This window comes from Diadema antillarum, unplaced genomic scaffold (genome assembly GCF_040938485.1).
Source record: "Diadema antillarum isolate AM-2024a unplaced genomic scaffold, OU_Dant_1.0 seq00000932_RagTag, whole genome shotgun sequence".
Lineage (NCBI taxonomy): Eukaryota > Metazoa > Echinodermata > Echinoidea > Diadematoida > Diadematidae > Diadema > Diadema antillarum.
Genome location: NW_027271783.1, coordinates 297482 through 322163, shown reverse-complemented (window position 1 = coordinate 322163; position 24682 = coordinate 297482). Strand labels below are relative to the sequence as shown.

The 24682-nt window shown below is 38.9% G+C and overlaps 1 protein-coding gene across 1 annotated transcript; it reads left to right on the top strand.

Moving 5' to 3' along the window:
• The first annotated feature begins 15 nt into the window (after positions 1–15).
• Positions 16–23200, top strand: LOC139741544 (uncharacterized). Its single transcript, XM_071652123.1, has 4 exons — positions 16–523; positions 1083–1192; positions 20267–20362; positions 21392–23200. Exons 1-4 carry the CDS (start codon positions 248–250, stop codon positions 21717–21719), a joined length of 810 nt encoding a protein of 269 aa, XP_071508224.1. The 5' UTR covers positions 16–247; the 3' UTR covers positions 21720–23200.
• The last annotated feature ends 1482 nt before the right edge of the window (positions 23201–24682 follow it).

The window sequence follows — 24682 nt, the reverse complement described above, 5'->3', positions numbered from 1 at the left end:
AGAACAAAACTGTGGTACATTGTTGTACATGCTGACCAGCAGCTAATAAAAGTGATGTGGAATTAATGCACGCAACCGTGTTCTATGTCATTGACTGATATTTAATCGTTTATTTTTCTTTCTGAGCATCGGAGTGTCAAAGTCGCACTTGGCATCGAAACACATTCATCTGATTTGATTGACAAATCGAACTTTACCCGCTGACAGTGAAACACGGAGTGTGTGAGAAAGGGAGGGGAACAAGAAAATGAAAATGTATATCCGGACATCGACTTTTATCGTCAATCTTGTGGTGTTTTTGACATCTGAATTTAGCCTTCTAGACGCGACGGAATATGGAGCGGAAGTGGAGAAGAGGGGTGCGGGAACAGAGCGTATGGGGACAGCGCTAGCCATACAGGGAACGGGAACAGGGTCAACAACGCCGGCCAATCCAACCTGCAAGATATCGGAATTGTCCCTTTCAGACACGGACGTATATTACTATGCTTGCTGCGAAGGAACGACAATCACAAGTCCACTGGTACAGTTTCCCCCATTCCTTGTCTCCTCCCCCCCCCCCCTGTTTAACCCTATAATGTGTTTAACTGTTGAGTCTTATAACTGCCGTGTGATTGGTTAAGTCTTTTGTTTGCATGCCTATTTCTTTGCTTGAATTTGTTGACCTTGTTTTCATTTTCACCATATTGCCATAATCCTTTGTAGTGAAGCAATAACTTCGTGACACTTCTTTTTGGGGGGTCTCAGTCAAATACGGAACTGATAGAAAACTCACCAGGATTGAGCCGATGGCAATAATGGTGGGAACATACCAACAATCGTGTTTTTAAAGCAAATTCTCCATAAGATGATAATTAGCCGGTTGTGAAATACGGGGTCATGTCTTTATCAAAACTTCTGTGGAAACAATTAATTTGTCTATATTTGGTCTCACTAAATCATTATGATAGGCGTTACGAACCACAGGGAAACTTGAATCTACAAAAAAAAAAAATGTTACAATGCCCACAATCCATTTCTGAGAACTTTTTGAGTAATGGGGAAGATTGTGGATATTCTTCGTTTTCATCTTTCAATGGCAGAACGTCGTAAACTGGGATTGTGACCCAGCGAGGAAAACCTACGCCCGCATTAATGAGACGCGTCCATTTTATTGCGGAGGCCTGTCGGGGGAGGAGAACGCAAGGAAAAGGTAAAAGCTAAGCACTGGCGGATTTAGCAATGAAACCGTCTTGATTAAAGCTTTGTGAGATACGATTTGACCCTATTCCTTGTGAAGCTACCAGCGAAGAATGTCTCATTTTGACCTGAGGCTTCAGTGGAACAATGCAACATGAAACAAGTGTAAAAAGAAATAATTCGACGAGCTCAATAAAATATATGTGGTGTATGTCAACCGCGTTCCTCCTTTTTTCGGACAATTGAAGATCGTTATATTTCTAAGGCTGAATTTCTCACTGTGGGTCTTTTTTTCTTTCTCATTGAATGTAATGTTAGCAATAAAAAATCCCAACGTAATGGGATATCAAACAGTGCACCTGTGCACCCAGCCAAATTATCGCTCCTGCCAAAAAGTGACATGTTACATGGGAAGGAAACTACTGTAACTCACTTAAATGACAGTGTTTCCGGCCGGACTTGGAGTGTGGGTAGAGGGTTCTTGGGATGACTTGTCTGGATTTCCGGTTTGTTTGTTTCTGTTGTTGTTATTATTTTCTAGACTGGGGGCACGAGGGTAACATGGCACATAATCATACGTGCTTCCAAGGGCTCACTGCAGGTTGCCTTTAGTTTGCGTGTATGTTTGTGCATGTGTATTGACAGTTTGCAGCACACACACATGCACGCCTGTACAAGGACCTGGTGTGGTTGGGACCGTTGGGTGCGGCATCGCCTTCGAACTGTATCGTCATTTTGCCACACACCTGATGCCAAACTGCGCATGGCGCGTCCACAACTTTGCTCTTGTCGCTCGCTCATTAATTTCATGAGACCTACTGACACTTTACTTCAACATGGAGCTCTAAAATTGACTATTTTCTTTTTACCTTACCATTCTCACACTTGCATTGTAAACTGCTTCTACAGTTTCTACTACAAATACCCTCACACAAATTCCATGGTCACTAGTGCGCAAGCGCGACGAATTCAATCGATTTTCTGCGCTGCGCGTCAGTGTACGCGGAGAACAAAATCGAACGAAATCGCACTTATTGGAGTTGCGCGCTTGCCCTCCTTGCTCTAGCGACTACTTGAGGGTGGACACTTCAAGCACTACCATAATTTTGCTTTTCTGCAAAAAAAAAAAAAAAGCCTAGGGTAGACTCTCAATGTGTTTGCGCTGTTGTCCCACCTGCACGATCTGAAATATCCAAGCGTTGCTAGAACCCATTTTATTCACCAGAGTGAAGAAAGACACAGCAAAACAAGACATTCGAGCGAAGATTCGATCCTGCATCGTCCTGTGATCCCGTACTCAAACGCATAGGACTGAACACTGAGCGGCGGGCGTTAGATCGTCTCTTCCTCTCTCTCTCTCTCTCTCTCTCTCTCTCTCTCTCTCTTCGGCTGCGGGAAAAATGAAAAAGAAAAGGATTTATCCATAAGTAATAAAAAAAAGAAACAAATGAATCTCCTTTTCTAGTTTGACCATGCCCTATCAAGACGGTGTGAGTCATCTGTTTCGGTCACCATGGCAACGGTTAGTGTTGCTTTCGGTATTAATCGGCTCTTCTTCCTCCTCTTGCTTGAATCCTTGGTAGACTTTTAGAGTATATATACGTCGAAAAAGAAATGTTTATCTTACGATCAAACAGCAACGCGATAGACTTTTCGGTTATGTTTCAGGAATTGTAGTTTACGCTTGCAAAAGATGAAAGGTTCAACGACAGACCAAAGCATGCTACCATTAATGTTTTTGTTTTTTTCTTGTCAAATAAGTTAAAATCACCAGACTGGAATGAGTCTGGTTCTAAACATACTTATCATTTTCCTCAACTTTCATGTCCTTCAATGTAAACCATACCATCCACCAACAACAGGCAAGCAACACTGTTCCCTGATTATTTCACTGAGGCTTCGCTGCTAAAGGTGTTGTCGAAATGTATCTTTTTAAATAATAACTCGCACCCTCTTCCTCCCCTCGCCCTCTTCTTCTTCCTCCTCCTCCCCCTTTCCGTATCAATAGCTGAGTCGCCATGGTAACCGCGAGCGGTATCTGTCGACATCGGGTGCAACATGCCAGCTTTCATGTGACCAATCTCTAATCATCCTCCCACGTACAGCATGGCGTTATTAGCATGCCAGCCGAAGGTCGACATTGAGGCCTGCGATTTGTTGAATTTATAATGTTCCTCTTGATATCATAATTAACAGAAGATATCAAATGTCACAGGCTCTGCGTATATGGTGAGGGGGCGCTTTCTCTTACTTTCATGTAATGTTATGTTGTATTAATCTTTCTTATAAGTTCGCCAATTTTCCCCAACTCGCATTCCTTATTCTGCTGCTATCGCGTTTTACAAGCAACAACACGGGCTGACGATTGTATCGTGCATCATCTCTCCGCTACCTTTGGAATTCAGAGACGATGGATATTTTGCTTTCCCATCTCTCGAATCAACACAATGGTCGTAATTTCACATACCGATTGCCCTATAGGATCATAAAGGTCCAATTTATGAGTCATTAACACGAGGTGACTTATAAGAAGATGATAGCTTGTTAAAAGAAAGAAAAATTGTTAGGTTTAACTTTGCACCCGTGCCAGTGCAACACTAGGAACACGTTTAAAGGTACAATTTTGCATCTTTCTGCTCAGAAAGGTGTAAAATTGAACCCGTATAGGTGCTTCTATAGTGTGGCATAGGGTGCAAAGTTGAACCTATTTTTTTCTTAGAGTGTGATCAATGATTTGTCCACAGAGACACGCTGAAGTGATAACGACATCTTGCTTTTCGTGAAAGGAAACACTGATCTCTATTATCAGACGTTTTATACGCTTTAACACATAATATCTCTGAATTGAGATTTAACAATGCGATTAGAGTGTTGTAATTCTGCTTCAGTCAGGCATGCCGATAGAAAACCGCAAGCCAACCAAATAACAATAAAAAGAAGAATATCTATGACAGCATTTTCATCTCTGAGTTCAAATTACGAGGAAATATTTGTTCCTGTTTTTCCTCAGTATCGACATTAAGGCTTGTTATTTCTATATGTTCCTTCTGAATGATTAGTTTCAAGACCAGACATGAAATGCCAGCAGCTTTCCTGAAAAAAAATAAAAGTAACGTTCTTCCTTTCTCCCACGATATATCGTCATTCCGTGTCCGGTAGCACTCAGTGAAGCCCACGGGTGCTTCCTGTGACCTCCACTAAACAAAAAAGAACAGAACAGAACACAACACAACACGACACAACAACACAAAACAAAGCAAAACAAAGCAAAACAAAACAACCTACAAAAAAACGAAATACAAAGAGTTTTTTTTTTCTTTCTTGTGTGTATATGCATGTGAATGCATGAGTATGTGTGTATTTGAATTCGTAGATATCTATACGGTTACATGACATTTGCTCCTGCGACAAGTATTGGTTGCTCCCATGAAATATCTGTACGCTATAAGCCAAACAAATTTTACCCACAAGCATATAATCCGAACCCTAATAAACCTAGCTAGGTCGTTGGAGAAGATAAGACGGGGGCAATTACTCTCACGGTAGGAGCAAATGTCGTGTCACCATATATGCATCGCAAATATAGGCCTACATGTAGGACACCATGACTTACATTATAAACATAAAGGTCGAACTCTGTCATATACGTACTTCCGGCAACTTGATTGAGTATTATGTTTATGAACTTTTAGAATGGCGGTTCGTGGGGTTAAACCACAATGACACAATCGGTTACTGTAAAGTTTCCCGTCAAAGGGTTCCTTGAACCCCCCCCCCCCCCCTCTCTTTCTCTCTCCCCCGGCAAAAAAAAAAAGATACAAGAGAAGAACAACAACAAAACATGCACTCTCGCAAAGTATGAATGGGTGTAAGTACAGGAGTAGCTACATTTGTTTCTCATTAGATAGTTGCATATTGTATTCAAATTTTGCGCAAACTAGGAGCTACAAAAAAAAGGAAGACATCCAAAAAACTTGAACAGAGAATACTAACTTGTCCAATCTTGCCCTATACATTTTGTAAACAACTAATGACGCTAATTCGGCTAGTACAGAGTTTCAACTAAACTGTAAAACTTAAAACAAAGACCACCCAAAATGAACAGATGTAGAAATTTCAAATTTACTCATATCACCTGAAAGTGACTATAGACTATAAACTTCATCATTGTTTGGGGAGACATCGTGGTACAGAGGTTCAGACCCTGTGCTCTTAAAGTGGACGTCCCGAGTTCGAATCTCGTTCGGTCTGTCTTGACAAAGAGGTGTAAGAATGGGCATCTAGAAATGTTGAGTTAGTGCTGGCATTGACGAGGTTACCCCGTCGAATAAGATCATCATTATTGAAGTTAGGAATGTATGTTCTGTTCGTAAATGAAGTTTGATCTAACTTGGAAATTTATACAAAGGTGCAAAAATATGTTCAACTCTATGGTAGCAACGTCGTTACAACAATAACGTTTGGAACTTATTCCGTCCTCAATATTTCCCGTGTTTCAATGATTCAATTTTGCATTTTAATATTGTAATGTCACTAATGAATGCTCAGAGTATTCACATATATAGACTTCACAGTCATCTACTCTTTTATGGATCTTACTTAATTACTAAAAAGGGCCAAATCGTGAACTTTCAGTGTACCAAACCATTAAAGTATCTTGCAGCAGTCTACCGTGTATTAATGCAAAAACGTGTGAGATCTCTTTACTCGCAAGGTCAGGCACTTGTCATGATGCTGCGTAGAACAGTCTGTACGTATTATCGCTTCCATGCGAAACTTGCTGACTACGGGGCTGACTATACCTAGACTTTAAGTGCGGAAGAGCAGGGCACTCGATGTAGGAGCATCGTACTAAGCCACCGAATCAGCGCTTAATAGATATTTCCCGTTTGCTAGTGACAAAACAAAATTATCACGACTTACAGCAGCTCATGTCGCCCACAGCATGAAGGACTACTATGCACAAGACCCATCACGCACTCAACACGCTCTCGTATGACTGTCAATGGGGAACATACATTCATGGTTGTCATTTCTACAACAGCCCAATATGGCCGCATTCATGTTGGGGGCCACTTTTCCGATATTCATTTCATACATAGACCCCAGTAGAACAAACAAAAAAAAAGAGGAAAAAATCGTGCAAACGAGTAGTTTATACGTTTAATATTTGATAATTGTTATTTCAGTTGCCTTACATAATAATTTCGTCTGAAAGATAGCGTTTAAATACTATTCTGCCAGACACAGCATGTACATCCATGCATACGTACAAATGTACATATATGAAAGAGGACATTTGGGTTAAAAGAATATAATTATTGAATAAGAAAATTTACGAGGATTTACAAATCAATTTTTAGTGAACAATTGCATGGAATGCATGTGAAAGCAATGTTGAGAACGAAAAGTTGTGTTGTTTTTCTGCTCTTTTACTTTGTGTAACATGTTTAATTGCGTTTCCCCACGCAAAAAGCTTTTCGGTCTTTCTTGACATTTATACCTCATTAGAAAGAAGTTTATCTCCCCCTCCTTTTTTTTTGCCCAATTTCCTATATTCTAATTACATTATATGTGACCAATTTGGGTAAAAGATAACAATGAGTAGGGCCTACATCTTCTTACTCACAGGAAAGACGCCGGTTTGGTCAGCTGCTCGTTATGAATCAAATCACCACTTAAATAATACCATTGTTAGTCAGATCCTACGTTCCAACCACACTGTGCCCGAGGCATGAACGCTGGTACACCAGCACTATAACCCAATTATATAGCCGAGGACAAGACCTAAATGTAAATAATAAAGTGCAGTATAAAAAATGGCTAATAATAGACAAAATGGTCTTTGGCAGAATAAAGTGTTCTAATACCATGTTGAATACTTCCCCTCTATATGAGTCAACATGTGTCTAACAATAAGGCGAGTGTATTACATGAGGAGAAAAGAAAAACATTTTGTGTGTGTGTTAGCAGCGCCAAATAACAGAATAAGACAAATAGACTAACAATTAAACAGCAAAATCTTGTTGCCTGATAGGAAGTGATTCTTGCAAGTTTCCTGTTGGGCTAATCAAAAGGGAAAAAAGCTGGAAAAAAACAAACAAAACAAAAACAAAAAGAAAACCATATAGCCGGAAATACTTCCGTGGTTTTCTTTAATAGCGAATTTATGATCTAACCTGAAATGACAGATGACATTCTTCATCTAAATCATGAGATTCTGATTTAAGCAAAATAAAGTCAGATGATTGGGCGTCTTCTGATTTGTGCATATCCAAAGTAAGATGATGGAGATGTCAAAAGACTGAAGGATATACATATTTCACTTCATCAATGTAGATTGGGTCTGTGCTGTACATACTAAAATTATATTTTGTCGTCACATTCACAGTTTACGAATTTCTTACTTTCTTTTCTGAGGCAGTCCGTGATTGGATGCCTGTACTTTACTTTACTTTATCAGAAATTATATTTTCATTAACGTGTTTAAAAAAAATCCAATTTCATGGGTCAGTCAACAGTTCAGTGCTTCTTAAAGAAAATAATCACGAACTTGCGTACAGGCCTAACAGTAATCATGATCATTAGTACCGGTATTAAAACAATTTGTGATATACGCAGATTTTGTTGCAATTGTCCATTAGCTAAAATTAGTTTTTGTGTTTGTTTGTTTGCTGGTTTGTTTTTTATTTGTTTGTTTGTATGTTTGAAAGACTATAATTCAACGACTGACAATTTGTCATAATATGCTGCAAAGAGTCATTTCCGGTTTAACTCATCCTCGGAACATGAAAATGAAATCATGTTTTGTACCATTCGCGGGGGGGTCCAGGTCTATTTTCATCCACTCTCGTTTTGCATAATCACTGTCATGCAATGACACGGGAAACCACATTACCATGAATCATTCCAGATCATAATTATTATGATATATATACTCTCGATTTAGTTCGCATCTTATTTGTTTTTTATTTAACCTAAACAAAGACAAAACAAAACAAAACAAAACATGTTTGTAATAAAGTTACACAATTCATAGCATACGGTTGTAGTATAAAAAGCAAATATTGGGGAATATAACAGTATGACATCTGCTTCTTACATGCCCAATCTATTTGTCAGGCACCCTTAGTTTGTTTTGATGTTTTAATCAATTGATAATGATGTACTGATCATCTGTTTAGCATCCATTAGTTTTGTCAAAACTGCTAATTGATACAATAGACGCTTGTTGATCTAGAAGACCATGGACATAAATCATCACTTCATACGACACAACAGCTACCGGCATTGTTTTGTGTATTTGTTTATTTAGGGGGTGTTCTTTACTATTCTATCGTGTTTTATAGGTTTTCCTCTTTTTATTTCTTTTGCTTGGTTGTTAATGATTTTATTGATAATTGTTTTCTTTTTGTTTTACCTTTACCTGTGTGTTAAGCTTGGTTTTGTTACCAGTGTTTTGGTTTGTTGTTGTTGTTGTAAACGTTGTTTGTATTTGTTTTCTTTGTTTTGTGTTTATTTCGTTTTGTTTTTTGCTTTTGTCGTTAAATATATGAGCTGCTATGATACGAAGTCCGTTACGCAACACGTCCAGGTTTCCTGTCTAAACTTTCGCATCTTTCCCAAAACACTCTGTCACTGTGATTCTTACGCTTCCGCGTGGTTGACACTATGTCTTCGTTATCGAGGGTCAAGATCGCGACATGGTGGAAATCCTGACGAACATCCTTAATGGTGGCGTACCCAGAAATTGATAGGTACGGGGCGAAATGCGCTTCTATGACGTCGAGTAAATGTTTTGGAAAAGTACTTCCTATAACAGTGGCGTGCATTTTCTCTTTTTCCTGGTTTGATTCCAATATCATGAACCTAATCCGGTACACCAACCTCCCCCAATAAGATACATGATATCTCTTATATTAATTATAATGACCTTCAAACTACCTGTGATTGAGTATGAGCATTGTTTTGTTTGCATGATTGTCATATCATTGAGGAAACCGCTATGAATACAGTTAAGAGAAAATCTTTGTTGTTTCAAATGATAAAAACAAAAACAAAACAAAACGAAAAAAAAAAACCCATGTAACCGAACACTGTCCCCGATAACCTAGCTCTGATCTATTTTCTTTGAGAAGGTAAAACCGTAACCAACTTTCGTAAGACGGGTGGAAAACATTTCTCTTATACCGTACCTTTTTTAGGGATGACTGAGGGTGAATGTTCACAAACAGCTTTTAACCATCCTCTCACCGTTGCAGACCTCACACTGAAGCTACGCTAATCATCATGCTAATTTGCGACTCATCCTGTACGCGAGCCGCACGTCCGATCCGCATCTTGTAGATTCAAGTGGGCTGGACCGGAGTTACTGAGTATACTCGAAGAGCAGGGTCAGTGCGATCAAGGAGTGTATGACACCTCCTTGGTGCGATTATGCATTGACTGAAAACAATGAACGGATGCTGACGAGCGTTCTGTCGCTTGTGTAATTATAAACCAGCTGGTGACAGTCGCAGAGTGTCAAAACATAGATATTTATGTAATATACCACAATGACGAGAGTGGCAATTCGCTCCCATAAAAGGTTCCGTCTGGGCAGGGAGCACATGCTCACCATTGTCAAGAGATACTTAAAGGTCCTGTTTACCTTTGGGAGCAGTGATTTTAAAAATGTTCAAGATATCACTTTTGATGCATATGTGTAGGTCAGTTGTATCACAGAACATCCTACCATACAAATATTTTGCAATAAAGCCTAAAACATAAGGAGATATCACTACTTTTCTCATCAAACCATAACTGTAGACGGTTTAGTCTGGAAACATTTTCATTATGACTCTTGTTCACATTTTGCATATTTTACAATAATTAACATCGATAAACACTGGTTCAAATTTTTACATTGGTTGTTTCTATCCCTAACTCACATTTTAGAGCTATTTTCAAGCACTAATTCTAGGTTTTTGTTTCATCTGCAAATGGTGAATTATGCCTTTAATGGGCAAAACACCGGCAAATACCCGGAAGTCTCATTTGACACCGTAGTGGTGAAGATGTCAATAATGTGAAACGCAATTCACCCCGTTAATTTGAAGCGATTTCATATATCTCGCCTACTTTTTGTTATACATAGGGCCTCTATGGGTTAACTGCGGTCCATATAGAACGCCAGCTGATATGGCGGAAGGTATAAGGATTGATAATTGACCAGGAGAAGGTATTTTGTCTGTAGATGGTCACATGAAGTATATTCCTTACGATGATAATTGTGGTGTTAATGATTATTATGCAACTACGAGTCTGCGAGTGTGGGTCTTCTACAGTCGAATGAAGATTTGACGGAGACATAATAACATGGTATAAAGGGACTCGGTGTCGTAGACAAGAGAGCCACGCTTACAGCCAATATGATGACTGCGCGGAAAGTTAATCAGCGGAATCATAGAATTCAACGGTGGCAGGTTTCAACATCAAATCAGTTTGAATCGTGTATGTATACAAAAATAAAACCAAAAAGATTAAAAAAAAAGATGATCACAATGGCAGTGAACGGTAAAAAACAAACAAACCCAAAACAAAAAACGTGACAAGTAAGAACTTCTTCTCTTCCGCGACTTCCGGTGTGCTTCAAAGTTTGAAGGTTAATCCGCCAACCGGAACTATTACACTCTCGCTTGCATAAGGAACAAAGGACATTGACCAATTGACCGGTCCGCCGTGATCTGCCCCTGAAGAATGTCTGAAAAATAGAAATATTGTATTGTCGCAAAAATGGCGTTATCTTTGTAATGCATGCCATGTATGATTTTGCACAAATATTGTACAATCGAGTTTTTCTTGGTAGTCCTCGTTCATATCCTTGTTCCATGTAGAAATCCATGATAACTTGCAAGATAATAAAACTGCAGGATAGCAAGAAAATGCAGCTTAAATTTCGGTTATTCTAGATGAGTTTGTTAGTGGAGATTTCTCCCTTCATTGTATTGCCACCTTTATCTTTTGCGCCCATTGCTTTGCGCTTTACAGTCCTCTTCAGTCTTTCCCCTGTTCTTTTCTGCAGATGGTGTATCATGAATTCGATGTTTAAGCAAACATTGCGTTGAAGCTGTTCTTGAATCTGTATGGACCCAAACGAGAAACAACCAAATTTGAGCCAAAACTGCAGACGGAACATTTTGGTAATATTTATGGCAATTTAATCGTTCTTGCTTGACGCATAATCGTTATCACGGAAAACCGGTATTTAAAAAGAATGAATAAGAGCTACATATCATACAGCGATACTGAGTTATCTATCACGGAAGCTGTAAAGAAACATAGGAAACTTTACACTCTCACTTCCGAAGTTTATCAATGTAATTCTCACTTCATTACCGACGTGATAAAAAAAAGAAAAAAAGTCTTTTTCAGCTATCCGCAGTGCCATATATGTTCGCCATATTTCATTCGATATGACAAGCGCCCTCACGTGGCTATGTTCGCAGTAGCGAAACCGACACATCACACACATGCATGCCATTCACGCACGCACGCACCGCGCACGGCTAAGATGGCCGACTTCCAAAGGTGTCTGGAAGGATCGGTAATTTCTGTTTCTTACACACTAAACATATGATTATATTCTGCTTTGTAGTCTTTTCGATTCCCTAATTCTTCAACTTTCACAGCTATTCATCTTTAAAAAAAAAAAACAAACCACCGCATTAATAAGCTTTTGAACTATGCATCAATGAGGATTTTGAGCGTATTTTTTTTTTTTGGGGGGGGGGAGGGGGAGGAGGATTGTCAAAAGAAATGTTGCAGCTCCTTAAACAGAACCTGTATCTCTATTTTGGTGTGTTTGTTTGTGCTTTGGCAAATAGAGTCAATTATGTCTGAACCAAGTAAACATGTATTTGCAACTAGTAATCATTTTTTAAGCACTCATCAAAGTAACGCCAAATCCAAAATTCAGAAAATAACAAAAAAATATTCTCATAAGTCTGTTTCACATTATGTTCGTCAACAGAAGACAACTATGGCCGTGCTCTATATCGCATTTCAATCTCTGTAGCAGACGTTTAACACCCAGAGCTCTTTTGTGCCTTGAATTTTTCTGATGACATCGATATGAAGTTTTTTTCGATGATCTGTATATCCATGCTAATTTTGACCGAAAATTGTACTCAGACTTGAAAACTGTGACTGAATGTGACGATCGAACAAAAAAGCCAAGCAACATCTGAGTATGTCAATGCTCTTACTGAAATGAGTAATAGCTGTAATCGTGTCACACACACAGACACACACACCTTAACAACCACACTCACACACATCCAGCTGATTAGCTACAAATAATGTACCTTGGCAATTGTGTGATTCCAGGGGGGTGTTTCATCAACGTTTGTCGGCGCCGACAACTTGAATCACCATAGTAACAGTCAGTGACCAGAGCATCTCAGCCAATCAAAACCAAGGATTTTGCTGAAATTGGTCAGCGCCGACAGTTGTCAGCGCCGACAAACGCTGATGAAACACCCCCCCCCCCTCCCCCCAAGATGAAGGGTTCTGTTGCCCTGGGAATCCGTCATCATGCACTTTCGGTATTATACCTAGACAGGAAACGGACTATCTTAGTTTCGCTCGACCTCTTTTGAGGACGATAACATAATCTATCATGGGGCCATCGCGGTATACCGGCAAGGCCGGAAACCGGCGTCAAAAAAACTCATCAAAGTGGTAGAATCAGCATTATCCCTGTCACTACCATGAACGATCCGTTTGCATATGATGTTCATGGCATCTTGGGACCTTGACTCCGTATGGGTCAATTAAGTAAAAAAAAAAATGTGACTTTAATGTGAATGATACGACGCGCATGGGCGGATACAGAACACAAAACATGCCTACAACCATGGAAGTACTTTTACGTGACAGTTGTTTTAACCTCACAATGTGATTAATTAGCTACTCGTAGTTGTTTACAGTAACAATTTTTGAGGTCCAGAATGAAGTATAAAATATAGAGAAATAATTGAATAGAAGAGAAGAGAAGAGAACAGAACAGAATGGAATGAAATAGAATAACATGGAATAGAACGGAATGGAATATGACAGAAATCTTCGTGAGGTACCAGAAAATAGAACGTTTTTATTCTCAGGCCCATAAACAGGCAGGAGTCATCGGTTTTTGCATCCCTTTGCAAGAGTTAGTTTTATTTGTCACGGTCCACACATGGCAAATACAACAACAGCAGCAGCAGCAGCAACAACAACAACAACAACAATTCGGCTGCAAGTTAAAAGCGTTCGATCTGATGTGCCACTGAACTGTGTAGCACGTGTTGCATCGCGGGATTTTAAAAAGCCGATCATTTCGAATGAGTGTAAAAGGAAGTTCTGCATGCTTCAATACCTCACTATCACCTTTTTATTATATTCCAGTAAATCTCTGTAAAACTAAGAAAGAAAATATTCATCATAGTAGTCTCGAACACTCCATATATCTATCCATCTTAGGAATTATATGGTGTTTACTATCTTGATATATATTTGAAGAGTTTGTTCGCAAAAACCGATATGTCCATTTTTGAAGATTTTGAACTACGGTCTCTGACATAAAGTGCAAAATAATACCTTTTAAATGATATATTGGTCACTACATATAAAGGTACATTTTTGAAGTTATGGTCAAAAGAAGCAACACTTTTCTTATTATTCTCTTTATTTTTCTTGACCTTTAATCGCAAATATCTCCATTTGTCAAATATGGACTTATCGGCTTTTGCGAACAAACTCTTCATTTGGTTCTTCTCGGTTTCCAATGGATGTTGTATAGGGACGTCGTTTATTGTGTCAGTCAATCCTGGTGTCAACCATGTATCGCCCCTCTTTTTGCAAAGGAAAATGAAAATGTAATCAGTAACTCAGAGAGAGAGAGAGAGAGAGAGAGAGAGGGGGGGGGGGTAGACAGACAGACAGACAAACAGACAGACAAACAGACAGACCAGAACGTGTGTTTGTGTTTGTGTGTGTGTGTGTGGGGGGGGGGGGGGGGGGGGGAATCGAGCTAGGCCCTATGTGGTTTAGCGGAAATGACAGGGTCCCTGTCTTCACCCAAGTGTACAAAATGGGTTCCGCAGGTACCTGGCATTTCATGAGTGATCACGGCTCTCTAGAGCAATGCCTACTATAGGGAGAGCCTACCCTAGGGAAATTACATGCTATGTTATCATTATCAATGTTATATTCATAAATCATTATCATTACCTTAATTTCAGTTGCGTCATAATTGGCTGATATACATAAATTATAAGCAATTCATGGTAGCATAATAGATATTGCTGTTGTATCCTTATTGCTATCTTTATTTGCGTTATCAAACAGAGTAGAGAACGTGATGACATAACATTCCTTCAAAGTATCTAGGCTTCAAATTTGTGAATCAGAAGAATCCCCAGGTCAACTTTTAGATTGTTTTTGATTTCCGTCGGATATGTCTGGCGAAGCCAACGAAGATTCGATGCAACATTTGCCAATCAAATAATGTCTGTAGGTGGTATACTCAAATTAATTTATTGTCATGCACGAGACTTAGCGTTCATAGTGACTTATTCTAACAGAAGAAAAAATTAATTGTGCTCGCTAATGGTCTTTAGTTAAGGTTGATGAATTCTATATCTCTGGCAAGGCTTGGTGTAAGAGGTCTTTAGCGGAGAATAAGTAAGGTTTTATTTAAGTTGTCTGCTCAACTACACTGTAAAAACATCGGTGTTAGATTTAACACCATGGGTATTAAATCTAAACCGATCAAACTTCAATAGAGGACCACACCCACAGGTGTAGAAAATGTATTGTGACGGTGTTAAAAAGTGCTCGCCTGGCACTTCGTGGTGTTAATTTGACACTGTGGCTGGTGATATTTTTGACACTGCGCTAGAGTTAATTCAATAATGACACCGCATGGTGTTGATTTGATATTGGTGGTGTTAATTTCAATGGTATAACACCCGTCCATCTTCAATAGGGGACCACACCAACTGGTGTTACTGTGGTGTAAATGTATTTACAGATTTTTTTTTTTCAAAAATCAAGTACTTTATCGGAAAATTCTTTATCGTCTTGTTGAAGTTCAAAATTAACAAGAAGTGCAGTAACTAAGAAACTATTCAAAAAACAATTTTAAATTTTGAAATGACACCCGGAGGTGTTAGTCTAACACCATGAATAAGCACCGGAAATTTAACACCAGCTCGGTGTTTAGTTTCCTTTTTGCAGTGTAGGCTTAATATACGTTGTCTTTACTCAGGCTTGGTATAGGCATGGAGCTACAAACGAACGTTTGTAGCTCCATGGTATAGGCAATCTTCGGTTAGTTGGTAATGCTCTGTTTCGCTAGATTTGGTATGAACTGTCTTAAATCAGTCTATGTATAGCTTAGCGGATCCTGTCTTCAGCTATAGGCTTGATATAAGGCTTTGTTTAGCGAGACTTGGTGTAAACTGTCTTTATTCAGGGTTTGGTGTATGTCGTCTTTAGATAGGCTTGGTATAGGCTTTAAAGCTAGGCTTGGTATAGACTTTGTTTAGCTAGGTTTGGTGTGGGTTTGTTTAGCTAGGCTTGGTATAGGCCTGTGGTCTCCAGTCAGGCTAGTATACAGGGATTTGTGTAGCTATAGGCTTGGTGCAGTCAAGCTTGGTATTTGCAGCCATTTTAATTCTATCGCCCTGGGCCCTGTTTTGTCAAAAGATGTAATCGATTTTAAATTTCCTTAATACACAGGCTGCCATAGACTTATGATAGAAATTAACTTTATAATCAATTTTAACTCTTCATAAAACAGGGCCCTGGTGTGTGTGTTGTCACAAACAAGGCACTGTGGAGGTATTTTAATTACAACTAGATATGGGCCTCCATTTTCACAAACGGAGCTGTGGAGTGTCTGGGAATCTGAAGGTAATGGTATTAATGCATGGTCAATGGGATTACTAATTACAGTTCTGTACTTCGAACTTACAACCAATGCACATAATTTAATGAACGTATAGCTAATGAGAACGAAGTGGATTTAAGTGGGCAATTGGATTTAACATGTTCTGGCAGACTGCTTGTATATTGTGAGCATGTCGATATCCTTTCCGTACAACATGCACCTGTGATATCTGTCTGACCGAAATGAGGTGTGTCACGGATATCCATGGCACAAAACAGATTCCTTAATTTGACAAAAGTCAAACGGTTAAATCCCATGTATATACCATGGCTGTGAATATCTTAGAGACTATCAATTTTCCGTCGCTGGATCTTTTAACGTATAGTGACGTATACATTGTATTTGATTCGGTTGCCCGTTCTGTTGTCATATGAATCAATTTCTGACTTTGTTTGAGAGGTATCTAAACTTACAGAGAAAACGTGATGAGCGAGTGGAAATATCAGTAGGGTTGCTTGAGAGAATATACGAGTTTTCATGAACATCTCAACATTTCTAGGCCCGTAACGTGACTAATCGTTCGAGGACATGAAATTTTTGTCACAGTTTTGCAAAAGCGATCGCTGATGAGTGAATACATTACATTCAATACATGTTCTAACAACATGCATGTTTCATATTCATCCTGCGAATGGAATGACTTTGGGCGCTGTTCTGAGACTGTAAAGAACTTTTTATTTTGTTGTTTTTGTTTCGATTTGTTTTGTTTTTTACGTGTTCCCGTCACGCCTGACGTGTATCTTTCGTTGGTCGCTGTTTAGCTTGTCTGTAGCCATGGCAACGTTAAATGTCAACCGCTCCCGCGGCGTGAGCTGGCAGGAAAAGGGTGTGCTTCGATTCACTGTCGTGATGTATTTGATATCTCAATCTCAATTAAAGTAGAGAGTAAGTGACAAGATGGCGCGCTTTCGACCTACTCGTATACATTGAAGAAATACCGCCCTCTCTCGTCTGTCTGCTTAGTTAGCAGTCTTTGTATTACTTCGACTTGGACACATATCCCAGATCGCCTGTTCCATCCCAGCCAAAAAATCTCAGATGATGGCCATTGTCCGATCTGTCCTGATTTCAAATTCCTCCCCGTAACTACCAGCTGCTCAGAAATACACCAAATGAACAAAAAGCTAACCAACAACATAAAAAATCCAGCTGTTTTCTTCCCAGGTAGTCGGTTAATCTGTCTTGGCGATTTTCCGAGCTGCCGAACTGAAAAAAGGTCAACCCATAAAGTTAGCATATAGGGCTTGCCATTTGAAGTTTCCGCTTGTCAATGAAATGTTTTGAATAAAAACAAGCTGACATGCGATATAGTTGGCCAACGTACTTGAAGCGGTATTCCTGTTAAACGAGATCATGCAACTGGTTTCATTTGCACCGGCTGTTTTAATGTTCTTTGAAAATTCGCAGCGTGCATGGTTCCAAAAACTACTAAAAGCATTCTTTCTCACCCCTCTTTTTTTCGACTGACAGCAGTTTTTGTAATACTGAACTTGCTTCAAAGTTTCAGCGAAATGCAAACTAAAGAATATAAATCAGACTAGCCTTGTTTAGTTTGCTTAATAGGTTTTCAGTGATGCCAGCATTACTTCGTCATGTTTGAAGTAAAGAGGATATTACCTGACATTTCTTGGTTTATTTTGAATATGATGTTTCCTTTGTGTAATTTTTTCCTGATTTTGAGTCCGTTCAATTATCCGTTTTCTTGAAGAAAAAAAAATCCTTTTTAAACTTTTTGCTCTGTAGGCGTATGCTTGCCTTTATCCTGGTCACCTGTCCGTTCAAATGTGGTAATCCTAGAGCAATGCCTTCCGAACGGAAGCAACACTTTTGGCTTATCTAAATGTTTGCGTCACCATTTTTCCTGAAGTCAATGCAGCGTTAGTAACTTTTGGTTTATCAGTGAGGGCGACTTTTTTGGTCACCTTTGGGCTTAGGAAGGAATGAAATTGCCATGTTTGTGTAATGATACCGTACAAACGAGCAATTCATCGCAGATTGATGACGGTATAAACGACCACGGAAGACCGGTCAGATGAATCGGCGTGTCCTCCGAAGTTGTCTTCTTTTTTTTTTTTAATCATTTCTGTGCTTTCAGTGCAGATTAGCACAGAAAACCCCATAGCATTGTACACACTGTCCAAAGTTCCTGGCACAGAAAGGGTTTGTCGTTGTGCGTGCGTGTGTGTGTGTGTGTGTGTGTGTGTGTGTGTGTGTGTGTGTTTTCTTTCAGTCAGTGTGATCAGAATAATATTTGCTACAGCCACATATGCCTTGGAGTTGGATGAGACAAGTTGATATCTTATTATCCTATTCTCACTAAGAATGCATACCTCTCACACCTAACAGGCCACATTTTTTGCCCCAACTCCATCAGAAGATCAAACGATATGATTATAAATAAGTCAGTGCATGCAAAAAAGAAATGATAATAATAAATGCAAAAATGAATTAATTGATAAATAGATATACCATTTAAAAGAGAATATTACAGTAGAAACATTGCTAATCAGCTCCATGTATCAATGAATAAAGAAAAGTGTAAAGTGTAAATAGATAAATAAATAAAAGAATGAATAAATACATACATCAACAAACAAATTGATAAAGGTACTTGTATATGAGGGATCATGTGATCCGCATGGCGTACAAATTATTTTGAATGAAATACGAAAGCCATAAATCCAAACACCGATTTATAGGTTCAACCAAAGTGACAGGTCATATATGTATAAGTTATTATCAGAAAAAATAACAACTTAGATCAAACATTAACAAATTAACCAAAGGAAACATTGATGCAAAGGAGAACTCCGTCAACCAGTATTTTGACCACTCTCGCTAATCGAGAGAAAGTCGAAATCATATATATTGTGGCAAGAATATAGTTTAAAATACTAAGAGACCGATTCGTGTGTAGGTGATGTTCGAATTCATCATCAATACACTTTGAGGTTATTATATTCGAAGCATTGTCATGATTGTTTAGACATGTTGATCTACGGCCATAATGGCACATACACGAAAATGTATGTTGCCATGTAAAAGCCCTAATGAGAAACAGTATACACTGACACACACACAAACAAACAAACGAATAAACAAACCAAGAGAATCCAAGTTTGTTCTTTTCTTCACTTGGAACTTGGAAGATCCAGTTCAATTTTTGTTGTGAAAGTCAAATACCTCACGTGTTGCCTTGAGACGTTCACTTCTTTTCGAACTATATCAGATTAGTCATCCTTATCATTTTTTTTTTCTGGTGCTATCGAAACAAAGCGATCACCTTCTGCTCCTTGCTTTTCTTTTCTTTTTGTTTTCCGACCTTTTATCTTCTTCCATTGTTTTTTTTTATATTATCCTTGGGATTCTATTTGTTTTGACAGCTAGGCTCAGATCGGAAGAATCCAGGTCAGGTCGGACAAATTAGCATTGTCAGCGATTGACAGACTTCCGATACCGAATAAGGAAATCGATTTTGGTAGTGATAGAGCCCGGGAACTGAACTCTTGCACGAATTAAGTCTGTCTTTTTTTTTTTCTTTTCTTTTGGACGAAAAAACGCTAGGCCGCAATTACTCGAGCGTCAGAGTCAGTGGGAGAGTGACAGTGTTCACACCTATACACAGGGTGAGGTTCTCGAGAAGCCTTACTTTTCTTTTTAATAGTTTTGAAAAGCAAGGAATTGGACGCGGTAGAAGATAGGAATGGACTTTGCAAATCTCTAGCAAAGCGACAGCTAACTTTCGCTTACGATACCTTTGTGGCTCTTACGTGATCGAGCGTATGTATCATGCACCTTGGCACAGGCATTCTGAGTTATTACGTGCGCGAACTTCTTCTCAATATTACCTTTTCTGTGACTTTTCGAGCAGGTGGTTGTGTGGCAGGCCTAAGTCTTCACAGACGGCATGATTAACGTATTCTGACTAAATGTTATAATCAATGCTTTCTACTATCTCTCCCATGATCTGTCGCTAAATGGCGTCAAACATCAGATTTATTTTCATAAGTGAAGATGGCTGGCCTACAGCGGCCTGGTTATGAATTATGAAAGAATGATCTATGTTGGATATTAAGTTTTAATCTGTATGTTCTCGCTTTTTCTTTCGCACAGATGTGACGATAGATGGCGCTGGTTGACTTCTGAGTCCTGCTTCAAGTGGACGGAATGTTTCAAGGGAGTCTGTCCTTTTGAAGCCGAGAAGAGAGGGTAAGAAAAACCGCAGAAATTCCTCTGTTTTTGGACCATCAATTTTTTTTTTTCCGAGTGAACACCAAATGAAGAATTCTTATGATCAACCGCATTGTGGATTACGTAAAACCGAAGCAACGGTGGTAGTATCAGTTACCATTAGGGTGATCGTAATGTTGATGGTAAGGCTCTTGATCGTGCAAGATTGGTGGTGATGATCATTATTATGATGATGGTGCATGATGACGATGACGATGATGATGATGATGGTATTCTTGCTGTTTCTGCTGCTGACGATGATGGCAATGATATTACTGCTGCTGCTGCTGATGATGATGATGATGATGATGGTAATGATGATGGTGATGATGATGATGATGATGATGCTCAGAGTGGTAAAATATTTTACAGTCTTTATGGTAATGTGTCCATACTAGCATAGCAGTGCTGACGAATATGGTAACGGACCAAGATGTTGATGATATTGTTGCAGATGCTAAATATGCTAGTTATATTTTCATTCGTTTCCGATTAAAGGTTATAAGATCTGCACTCACCAAAAAAAAAAAAAAAACAAATAGCAGTAATTCTGAAATATAAGGAGATTTCACTATTCTTGTCAATAAACAATAACTGTAGACGGTTTATTCTAGGAAACAGTTTTTATTATAACTGTTGTTCACATTTTGTATATTTCACAATACTTACCATTGATTATACTGATTTATATTATTACATTGGTGGTTCCTATCCCTGACTCACATTTTAGAACTTTTTGAACCATGCTAGGGTTTTTGTTACCTCTGCAAATGGTAAATAATACCTTTAAAGGGGTGCTGGACTGAGCTTTGACAATACTAAATGAGTGAATTAAAGAATAATACGGGGAAGCACTGGCGATTACTATAATAATTATGAATCCACTAAGTCGTTTGTAAAGCTCACATCATGATTATCAGAATCCAAACATCAATATCTTTATTCATGACATAAAATGTTCCCTCGATAAACTCATCCGTTCCAATTTTGACTATTTGTCACGGCCAGGTCGGCAGCGGACGCGGCCTTCTGCGGCGATGGGCGTTGCGACGGGACGGAGTCTAGGCAGACCTGCCCGACGGACTGCTGCGCGCACGAGAACGACCGCTGCATGGTCGCCAACAACACGTGCCCTGAGACGTGCTGCAACGAGCCATCGTGCTGCAAGTCGACCTTCGGCGCCCTCAGCACCGGCCAGGTCTGGCTCGTCATCATCGTCGGCGTCGTCGGTGGCATCCTCCTCGTCAACCTTATCTGCTGTTGCTGCTGCTACTGCTGCTTCAGGAAATGCTGCTGTGGAGGTGGCAACAAGAGCGGTAGCAGCGGTGTGGTATGATCGACGGCTACCACATGTCGAGGCTCTATCGGCAGTCACATTATGTGCTTCCTGATAAGAATCGGGTGCGCGTGCTAATAACTACATGAATAGTAAATTACAAAGTATTCGTCTTTCACTGTAGAACTGGTATCAAATAGCATTTAGCGTCTATTTTCGTTTCTTTACAGAGGTATATTTTGTCATATTGATTCGAGATATATTGTATACATTGTATACTTCAAAAACTGATTTAATGTCATAGTGCCTTCCATGTGATATTTAGCCTTTGAGCAGGAAATAGTTTAGTGTGTGCGTGTGTTCGTGTGTCTATATGTATGTGTCTACGTGTATGTGTGTGTGTGTGTGTGTGGGAGGGGCGTGTGTGCTTGTGTGGCTTATGAATGTGTTGTTTATTGAGGATTGTTGAGGCCATTTAAAGGATTTTAATCTTTTTGTATCATCTATGCAATTATTTTCAAATTCCTTTTTTATCATAAAACGTGAAAAGCATCTCCCTTGGGTATCTGCTCACAGTATCTGAGAAGATATCACTGTGGTGGTGTAAATTTACAGTTGAATGTCACATTTTTGAAAGAATACACATCGTATATATACAATATATATAATTATAACAATAAGTGTATTTCAATTCTATTTGAGAGCAGGGGGGGGGTGGTGGAGATTCAAGTCTGCCTCGAATACTTTCACATCCCTTCACTGTCGATGTTTTTTTTTCACCCCGTGTGAAAGCATTTTGTAGTCTTCCTGTCAGTATCAAACTGTGTTTTCTTAACCTGGTCGTTGTCAGACAAGCCTGTCAAAACACAATACCTTCGTGGGAATTACATCCAGGATAAGGGCACTGCAGCTTCGGGGGGGGGGGGGGGGGGACAAACCACTTCTTATCAATTTGATAATATGATAAGATGATCCCACTTCACATCAAAATTAGGCTCTCTAAATATTTAAGTTGAAATTGGACAAAATAAGGCAGTGCCGAAAGGTACCATAGTCTGAACGACGGTGAGATATAAATTGCTAAGTTTACTTTACTGAGGGGGTGACATCATATGGACTTGAATTCATCTTGAGATACGTCTATCTGGTCAAGTTCACACAAAATTTGGGAACATTTTGGACAAACAGTTCCTAAGATACAAAACAAATGGATATTGCGTGCGCATGCGCGTGGGAGTGCGTCGGTGTCATAAGCTTGGTTCAAAGAGAAAATCACTTTGGCTCCGTCACTCTGGAGTGTATATCATTACAGCAAGATGTGTTTGACATGAAAACAACCAACGACCACGACGTCAATCAATCAATGACAATACATGGTGTGTTTTTTTTTTTTTTTTTGCATGACGATGTAGCTTTTTACGCATCAGCTTTGACATGTTTGGCCTTAAATTTGTGAGTGCAATACAAATGCGTACAGGAATATCTTGGCCTGCAGGTCTACTGAAGCTATCTTACCTCTTCTGAAAACTCACTGCGTTACGTTATTGACCATTATTAACTCAATGATTGTCTTTTGTCGTCAGATGATACCTATACATCCTATTTTGTAGGTACATGTAGCATTGTGCAATCTTTAAGCATGTCGGATCATTGAAGTTATTAAGTTCTCTCTCTTATCTTCCTTGTCTCTATTTATTTATCTATCTATCTATCTATCTATCTATCTATCTATCTATCTATCTATGTATCTATGTATCTATCTATCTATCTGTCTATCTATCTATCTGTCTATCTATCTATATATCTGTCTATCTATCTACCTACCTATCCTACTATCTATCCATCTGTCTATCTATCTATCTATCTATCTATCTGTCTATCTCTCTATCTACCTATCCTACTATCTATCTATCAATCTATCTGCCAATCAGTCGATTTATCTGTTGATCGCTTTACCTATCCGTGTGCCTATCTTTCAGCTCCCCGTCTGTCTGTACTGCAGGTACTATATCTGTCTGTCTGTCTATCTATCTACTTACCTATCTTATATCGTTCTATATCATCAGATCTATCTATACATATTTCTTTCTTTCTTTCTTTCTTTATGTATCTCTCTATTACATGCGGATGTGCGAATATTCTGTTTGTCGTTGATTTCAAATTGGGATTTATAGTTTATGTATATGTTGTCTGTGAATGTGTGTATATCAAATGTTTGTGATTACTAGTATTTAGAATATGCATAATAATTACTTTAGAGTAAGTTGATTCATTCGATCTGTTTGACCGCAAGGTTGTTGGTTGAACGATTAAATGAATGGACAATCAGCTAACGATCATAACTGCCATATTGATCGAAGATGGTGATCGCCGCTTACAGAGTAGGTGTGATCGTCATCAGTATCGCGATGTTCTATGCAACTTGTAAATACGGTGTAGTATAGTGTACTTTGTAAATAAAAGATTGATTAAATATATCCTGTATATCCGTAAGGATGACGTATAGTAAACACACATACGTATAATGCATACGTGTAATGTGCATATATGACCGGGAGATAATGTGTGTCAACCTGGCTACTGAAACTGCCTTTTTTGTCACCCCTCAATGGAGCGGGGTGCCTGTATGAGTGTAATTGAACAGTAATTCTATGTTAATTGTACATAGATTTAATAACTATTAGGTTTTTTATTTGTATATAAGAGCTATACATTTAATTGTACGAAAATTTTGGGTTGAATATTGGTTATGCCTCCTCAAACACGTTGTACACTATCATCATTCTATAATCAAGCACGTGCTTTATTCTAGGGTAACGATGCAGTGAAAGGTGTTGAAAACAAAGTTATTTCATCCAACGTAAGAGAACTTCCAAACACATATTTCATACCACACGAACCTGATCTCGCCTTTGTATCCACACAGAAAAACACATAGCCCTCGTCTTGCTTTCGTTTTTTTTTTATTTAAATTCCCTTAAACCTGTAAGAAAAATATACGAAATCATAAGTCTTTCTTAGCA

Excerpts from the sequence above, each read along its gene's own strand:
- LOC139741544 (XM_071652123.1), top strand. The coding sequence starts at position 248 with ATGAAAATGTATATCCGGACATCGACTTTTATCGTCAATCTTGTGGTG. Across the intron at positions 524-1,082 it reads CGACAATCACAAGTCCACTG|AACGTCGTAAACTGGGATTG; the intron begins GTACAGTTTCCC and ends TTTCAATGGCAG. Across the intron at positions 1,193-20,266 it reads GAGGAGAACGCAAGGAAAAG|ATGTGACGATAGATGGCGCT; the intron begins GTAAAAGCTAAG and ends TCTTTCGCACAG.